This window comes from Calidris pugnax, unplaced genomic scaffold (genome assembly GCF_001431845.1).
Source record: "Calidris pugnax isolate Ruff unplaced genomic scaffold, ASM143184v1 scaffold98, whole genome shotgun sequence".
Taxonomy (NCBI): Eukaryota; Metazoa; Chordata; class Aves; order Charadriiformes; family Scolopacidae; genus Calidris; species Calidris pugnax.
The window spans coordinates 168,314-176,603 of record NW_015090829.1 but is presented as its reverse complement, the minus strand read 5'-3'; the positions used below and the strand labels follow the sequence as shown (position 1 = coordinate 176,603).

The window sequence follows — 8,290 nt, the reverse complement described above, 5'->3', positions numbered from 1 at the left end:
GGGGCCGTGGCGCAAAGGCTGCCGGGACGCTGGAGGACCGGCGGGGGCGGGGCGCCGCCATGGCCGTCGTGAGGCGAGGGGAGCGGCGCGTTGCCATCGATACCGACAGCACTTTCTTCTCCCCGTCGCCGTGTCCCGGTGGGTGACCAGGGGTGGCTGTATCCCACCGTGTTCGAGGTTTACTCTCTCCTCCTCAGGCGGGGGGTGGGACACACGGGGAGAGGCGAGGTGGGGCCGAGGTGGAGCTAGGCCTCGGCGCTGAGCCCAGCCCGATGGGCATATCGCGACAGCCCCGACACGTTGAGGGGAGTCCCGGCAGCTGCGGGCCCTCTCTCGGCATGAGCAGGGGCTTGGCGCTGGTGCAGGCCGAGGAGCACCTTTATCCACTGGCAAATCGCTTTCCTGAGGCCTAGTGGAGCCTCTTGAAAATTCAAGTCTTTGTCCAAATTGTGAAACACTGGGATTCGGGGGGGGGGAAGTTCTTCCAGCTCATTAGCAGCGTCAAAATGATTAATCGTAGAACCATAGAATGGTTTGGGTTAGAAGGGACCTGACGCCCCCCCCGCAGTGCCCCCCCCTGCCCTGGGCAGGGACACCTCCCACCACACCAGGTTGCTCCAAGCCCCCTCCAACCTGCCCTTGAACCCCTCCAGGGATGGGGCAGCCACAGCTTCTCGGGGCAACCTGGGCCAGGCTCTCACCACCCTCACACCAAACAAGTTCTTCCCCAGTTCTCAATCTCCCCTCTTTCAGCTTAAAACTGTTCCCCCACATCCTGTCACTCTTTCAAAGAGGTCAAACATTGCACCCCGGCTCAGGTTCACAATCCATACTCATCCCAAGTGCAAACACCTTGTTGCCTGGGAGTGACCCTCCTGCATTACACAACTGATACAGCTGAAAACAAGTGGGGTTACACTTTTTTTTCTTCTGGACAATACAAGGTTTCCAACAGGCAGAAATCGGGTGCCAACCTGTGCTTGAGGGAAAAAGTCACTATGCCAAGTCTCTCTAACATGAATGCCCCCCTTAGCAGGATGCTCTTGCTGCTGCAAGTTTGTGTGCATCATAGAAATGCTTTAAAATTGTTGGGTTTTCTTTTTTTTTTTCCTGTGTCAGAGTGCTCACTTTTCAATTTAAAAATCCCCCAGCAGCAATGCAGACTTCATTAATCCTAGCAGTGAGAGGATCTCAGGGTGCTGGCATTAGCAGCCTGCTGTTACACCTGAAATTATATATTCCGCTGCCATAATAATTGCTCCTTAACTGCAGTATCCCATTCACGGGGATAGGTGTGTTTAACCGGCATGAAATGTCCCCTGTTGCTCAGTGGGAGGCAGCATCTGCTAAAGAATGGTCACCATCAAACACATCCAGGGAACAAACAGATGCAGGAATGTGGTCAGTGCCCTCTTGCGGAAAATGCTTTAAAATAAAAATAAAGTTGGGGAAGTGCCCTGAGGGAATTCCCCTCTACGATAAAATCGTGCTACTCTAATTATACCACTGGCATCCCGGAGCTGCCCAGCAGGGATGAGGCTGCAGGGGTGTAGCTTAGTGTTTGGTTACACAGAAAAAGTTCATATCCAGATGCTTCTTGTGGAATAATAACACGTCTGCACATGCAGTTGGGGTATTTCAAATTAACACCCTACTTCACTGGCTAAAATCACTTTAAAATGGAGACAATCTCCTTATGGCTGTGGGAGGAAGGAAGCACATTATTTTAACACAGGGCTTTACTTTCACATGAGGGTTTATACCGGGGCATAAATGCACATCTTTAACCATTAGTCACTGCAGAACAAGATGTGTAATGAAGCCTTTAACTCCCATTCTGCAGAAAGAAAGCAAGCATTCATCAAAAGGCATTTTGGCTACGTGAAGGGATGAGTCTGTTAGGAGCCCTTACAGAAAGTGGAGAGGAGAAGCAGCACGGCCAGGAGGTGTTTCACATCACGGCCAGGATGAATCACCACCTCAAATTGCTTGCCTATTTCCACTGCGTTCCCAAATTGGATACTTTAATTAGGTGCCTAAAGTTAGTGGGGATTAATTTGGGCCCAACTGCATAAACTATTAGGTGATGAGGACGTTAACCTGGAGAAGCCCAGGGATGACGATGGTGAGGTGAGTACGTCCCACTGAATTGATGATAATGAGATGTCTCCGAGAAGATGGATGAAACGGCCTTTTACAGTCAGTTTTGCTCTCCCTGAAACACAGATTGAAACTTTTCAATTCCTCATGTGTCTGAAAGAGGCTAAGAATATTAATGAGTTACTTAAGAGGGACTGTATTTGGTCAGTGCCATCATATTCCAAGGGAATTTCATCTGGCTTTGCAGAAAAAAAGGAGGAAAAAGTAAAATACATTGGTTAGCCCATAGAAAACATTCTGTATGATTTCTGTGGGTGATCAGAACAAATTAAGGTTTTACATAGAATGAGTTTGCTTTTGAAGGGAACCGGTTTGGAAGGATGTTATTTAGAGGAGCCGGGGAGCCCTGTGTTCTACGCAAACGCTTTCTCACAATTTAAAACCAAATGGTCCCCTCTGGTTCCCTTCTTCCTGCATAGTTAGAGGGATGAATGTCATCTGCTGTGAAAGGACAGGATAAACAAGTTCTAGGCAATGACTGCGTACTTTCAAGTTTTGAAAGAGAAGGGTTGCTCAGTGAAAGTGACTTTTCACATCAGGGATTTCCCCCAATTTACTTTAGAATTCACGTATTTGAAAAAGTTATTTTTGGAACCTGAACTGCACGGTCTGAGAAAATAGTAAGTCTTCCAGTGACTGAGAAAAAAAATTCTGTAAGTGTGCTGTACTTCTGTAGTGATATCAGTTGTTTGAATCTTTCTGCAGCATTTTTGGTAAATATTTAGACTGATTTTCTTCTCTTTATTTTTTCCTTCTCAACGGAAAGGAGGAACTTCATCAGTTGTATCCTTTTGGTACCTTTCACCTCTGAGGTGCGGGAATCTTCAGGAAGACTGGCTGAAGTGCATGCACATCTTCCCGCCTAATAAATCTGCCCAGTGCTATTTTTGTGTTATTCTTGGAGTTTTCCATCATCAGCACCACCCATAGGAAGCAAAACCAGTAAAACATTATTTCTTTGCAGCGTGTTTTTGCAACATTTTGCTGAGATTGTGCCCTGATCCTCTCCCACTCATGCACAAACCCCTTGAACCCTCCCTGCAGTCTTGACCAAGGGCTGGCAGCTGCATTTTATGGTCAAATAACTCTCATTTCCTTAGGAAACGAGGCTAAAAATTGGGTTTGTGGCCTGATGGGCAGAGGCCCCATGCAGGAGAGCTCACAGACAGCTGACACAGCGACAAAAGGCAGTAAAAGCAGCTTTCAGTAGTATTTCCTCTTCTCTCATGTTAATTCACACCGCCTTTACTCCTGCCAAGATCTAAGTAACCTCCTAAGAGGAGACACCCTGGGCTTCAGAGATTTCCATGCTTAGAACCTATCTAGTAATTTTTTTTGCTCCACCTTCCTTCAACTGGAAAAACACAAAAACCTGGTTCTGTTTGAATAATCTGAGCCGCTCTGGGAACTGGAATAGGTCCCGTGTGGGCGTGGGTGCTGCCTTCAGAAACTGCATGGGCAGTTCCTGGAAAAGACACCTGCCTGGAGATGAAATCCCTGCCTGGAGATAATCAGGATTTGAGAAGTGCTGGGGGAGAGAAGGGAGGGGAAACATTTTGAGTATAGAAAGATGTGGAAATAATGAAATCTGCACTGGTACCTTCCTTATATAAATTATATTGCGTTATTTAAGGCCGAAAAAGGCATTTGGTATCATCTGGTTATCAAAAATACCTAAGAATGGCCAAACTTTCTGGATTCTTGGAGCCACATTCCAGCTTCTCCATGCAGTGAAGCCCTGGGATGTCCTACATGTGTCTCCTACATTGCATTAATAATGTGCTGCTGTGCCTCAAGAGCATGATTCCTTCCATCTGTGGATACCTGCTCCTGACAACCAGCTGTTGTTGTCCTCTAAATCCAGCATTTCAGCCCTGGTTGCAGTCAGAGTGGGAGCTGGCCCTGTTTAACACTCCCAGTTCACTCCCCCTGCTTGGAGCTGCTTGGCTGGAAGGTTCCCTTCTCTGCTGACTCCTGGGGGAGCACGAGTGAGTAATTCCCAGTAGATGTGTGACACTGGGATGGCTCCAGCTGAGTCTGTCCTCAGCCTGCAAGTCATCTCTCCCTATTTGCACAACTGTGCCCTATTCCCTGTCCTTGGGGGGCATTTTGAGGAGGTACTGAGGATTGTGGAACTCTCAAATACCTTGGCAGGGGATCCACGTTGACAGACGCAGAACTAGAGCTAAATATTGTGTAGCACACAAGTCAGTTTTGTGAGCAGTGACTTAAGGAAGCCTGTTTGTTAGGGATTTACATCTCAAAGCTGAGCTGGGGGCCTTTCTCAGGCACGTCACAGAGCAAAGCTTGCAGAGTTTCCATCGTGTGGGCAGTGACGGGGCCTGTCTGCTGCACAGAGCCTCCCCTTTGCCCAAACTTCACAGGAATTTGGTGTATTGGAGGCTGCCCACCCTCCGGCAGCTTACTCCAGGCTGACTAACAGCTATAGAAGTCCTTAGGGGAAATGTGTACACACACCCTCCCCCCTCATTTCCTCAGCCTAACGAATGCCCCACTACAGCCCAAAGAAGTGTGGGGTTTTTTTTAAATAAACTAAAGCCAACCCTGAAACAGGAAACTTTTATCCCAACTCTGGTATTAGCAATCTGGAGTTACTTTCTGAACCCTTCCCAGTTCAGGCCGGGCAGAGTCGAACCATTTAGTATAAAAAGGCAGAGCCATATGTTTTGAGGTTCCTGGGAAATGATGAGTTTCTGAAACAGATCCCACCTCACCGCTCTGAGAAATCCTTAACACCAGCCACCAGCTGTCCTCTCTTCCCTTACAGATCCTCTTTTATCTAAATGGCATTTATTACGTCTTTTACTTCTTGGCAACTCTTGCCATGATTGTTTATAAAAGTAAGTTGTGCGTTTTCTAACAGAGGATAGACTGTGTGCTTACCACAGGGTTGTGGTTTGGGCCGTGTTTTCCTGCCTTGTTTACACTGTGTTATTCCACAGGTGAAGTTTTCAGTTACCCAGATGATTTTCTGGCTCCTGATCTTGTGCTGCTTTTCATTATGGCCATTCTGGAAGCGCTCCGATTATACTTGGGTATGTCATCTCACCACCCTGGATGTAATTCCATTTCAGTAGAATATAATCTTTAAGCATTAATCATTTTGAAATCGAGTGTGTGTGTGTCAAAAGGTGCCAGTTTAGTGAACCAGCAGATATTTGGAGGCTGTTGTTCGTTTATGTCATTAGACTGTATGTGACTGATTGAGAGATTTGGCCAGAGGGTCAAAGAGAATTTGCTGTCATAGGAAATAGAATCTCTAATGCCATTAAAAACCAGTAGCTGGGTGGTCAGAAAGCACTGTAACTGGGAGAGCTGGGGTGCTGGTTGCAGGGGAGCAGGACTCAGGAGAATGAACACGCTGAAACACTGACATTTCCCTTCACTGGGCTCCCTCCAACCACTGCAGCAATGACCACGAGGAACCAAACCTGCCACGGGTCACCACCTTTCCCTGTCCCCCTTCTGCCAGTCCCAACACCTTCCTTTCCCTGAGACAATAGCATCGAGGGCCTCTTCCCCGCTGTCCAGAGCTTGCTAAAACTTCATAAAGTCCTTTTTTTTCAGAAAAACAAGTTAGTATTAAAAGCTGTGCTCGATATTCCCAAGACATTTACAGAAGGTGGGTCTCTGCTGGCTCCAGCTGAGTTGCTGGAGGGAGGAATTTAACCTGCTGCCTTCAAGCTCTGCCTGTGTTTGCTCGGAGCCTGGCGGGGGAATAAAGAAGGGAGTTTCAGGTCTAAGGTGGTTAAACAGCCAAATCTACTGAGACCAGCTTGGAAATAAGATGCAGGGAAGAGAGAGGTGGAGCTTCTCCACCGTGATAGTAATTTGGGATAGGAATAGATGAGCAGGGAGCAGAGGAGATTCGATACTGCATGAGATTTTGCAATGAGGATGGGATGCTCTGAGGCGTGCGCCGCAGGCACCGAGCTGTCACACCAAGTGCTGGGGGGCACGGGGGGAAAATGTGATGGTTGACTAAGCAGCTGAGCGATGAGAAGGATTGCAGTTTCAGAACCCCTTATCTGTGGTAAGAAAAGGCCTCCTGGCTCCCAGTGTCAACTGATTGGTCTTTACATTAACTCCAGTCAGCAAGAAACCCCGTTGTCTGTCGGGGTTGGGGTTTGTTCCTACATTTACTGCCAGAGCTTTGGGTCAGGATTCGGTGTACTCTGAGCTGGGAGAACTAGAGCCTTTTCTGAGCAGGAATGTGTGATACGGTCAGGAGAAATCCGAGACTCACATCAGTTTTTTTGTTTCCTTGGAGGTTCGAAGGGGAACCTGACAGAAGAAGAGGCTCCGTTGGGGCTGAGCCTGGCCCTCACGGTGGGGAGTGTGATTCTGGCGGTGTATTTCCTGGTGTGGCAAACCTATGTGCTGTGGGCAGACGTCCTTCTGAACACCGTGCTGCTCTGCACCTACGGGCTGGAGTCCCTACTAAAGGTCATGGCCATTGCTGCCTTTGTCAGCTGAGCCCTAGTGCTTGTCAGCGTGTTTTCAACACATTTCTTCTATCGAGAGTGGGCTTACACTTCAAATATTTAATTCTTTTGCATATCAAACTCCTGTAAAACTTTTCTCAGTTGAAAGTACAAATGTTTGAGGGGCAGAGATGTCCCGGAATGGTGGGTACAACCCCCTGCCTCGCAGCCCTGTTTCGCTATCTCTTCAGCTCCATATGAGGAGCGGCTGAAGGAGCTGGGGCTGTTTAGTATGAGGAAGAGGAGGCTGAGGGGAGACCTCATCACCCTCTACAACTACGGGAAAGGACCCTGTAGAGAGGTTGGTGCTGGTCTCTTCTCACAGGTAATTAGTGACAGAACGAGAGGGAACGGCTTCAAGCTCCAACAGGGTGGGTTTAGATTGAACATTAGGAAGGAATTTTTCACCGAAAGAGTGGTCGGGCATTGGAACAGGCTGCCCAGGGAGGGGGTGGAGTCCCCATCCCTGGCTGTGTTTAAGGGCCGTTTAGATGCAGTGCTGAGGGACATGGTGTAGGGGAGGACTTTGTAGAGTAGGGGAGATGGTTGGACTCGATGATCCCAAGGGTCTCTTCCAACCTCAATGATTCTATGATTCTATGAATTATGGGCGAGAGATGATTCAGCAAAAGCACTCAATGCCCTGGTTTTCATCAAGGACCGATGCTAATTACTCATTCCCAATGCAGAACAGGAGCTGGCACACCGTCTGGCTGGGTGGCATCGAGATGATGTGGGTTTTCATGGCCTCGTGGCACCGTCCAACCCGAGTGACACAGAAAGGAATGAGGCCGACGTGTGCCGACTCGTTCCTGCCTGGCCACCGCCGCGGTCCCGGGGGAGGGCACCGCTCCTCGCCTGCTCTCATTTGTGTTCCTGGCCCCCTCTGGTAATTTCCCTGCCGTTAGTAGGGCAGAACCTGATTTCTCCCGGCGGGACAGAGTGGAATTGAGTTTTGTGTGTTTTGTGAGAGCCCAGCGACAGCGTTTGGGCAGATGGGTCCCACTGACGTGGCGGCCAAAGGCAGAAGCAGCGTGGGAGCGTGTCTGCTTCAATAGGGTGGCCTTAAAATGAGCAGAAACATTCACCCTTCCCTCACCCTTCCATCCTGTTTAAGAGTCTGACAGAATGTGGTTGGATGTATTTCTGTTTGGTGTTAAACATGTTAGTTTCCACGATAATGCAAAAATCATAGAATCAGAATCATTCAGGTTGGAAGAGACCCTTGGGATCATCGAGTCCAACCATCTCCCCTACTCTACAAAGTCCTCCCCTACACCATATCTACATTGACTATGACTACATTCAAGCCTTGTCTTTTAAATGAAAAGCTGTGCAATTTCAGGGTTTTTTCCTCAATCAAAAATATGTTTGCATTAATGTAAAGCTTGGAGGTTTTGTACAAGCGGGTTTTATATTCGGAGTTTCCTATTTTTGTATTTATTTATTCAAATAAATAAGATTTTTAGATCTAAGCGGCGTTTGAAGTGCAGAACGTCTGGTTCAGCTCCCAGGCTGCAGCTGAGGGAGCCTGGGGCGAGGCTGGATGTGTGGAAAAGCCTCCCCTCGTCCTGCTGCTGCCGCACTACGTGGGTCCTGCTCCTGTGCAGGGAAGGAGCCCCAAG

At 48.3% G+C, this 8,290-nt stretch overlaps 1 protein-coding gene across 1 annotated transcript; it reads left to right on the top strand.

Annotated features, from left to right (window-relative positions):
* The first annotated feature begins 50 nt into the window (after positions 1-50).
* On the top strand, positions 51-6,982 carry TMEM80 (transmembrane protein 80). Its single transcript, XM_014940605.1, has 5 exons — positions 51-138; positions 2,927-2,943; positions 4,928-5,021; positions 5,124-5,216; positions 6,452-6,982. Exons 1-5 carry the CDS (start codon positions 60-62, stop codon positions 6,655-6,657), a joined length of 489 nt encoding a protein of 162 aa, XP_014796091.1. The 5' UTR covers positions 51-59; the 3' UTR covers positions 6,658-6,982.
* Positions 6,983-8,290: the final 1,308 nt, after the last annotated feature.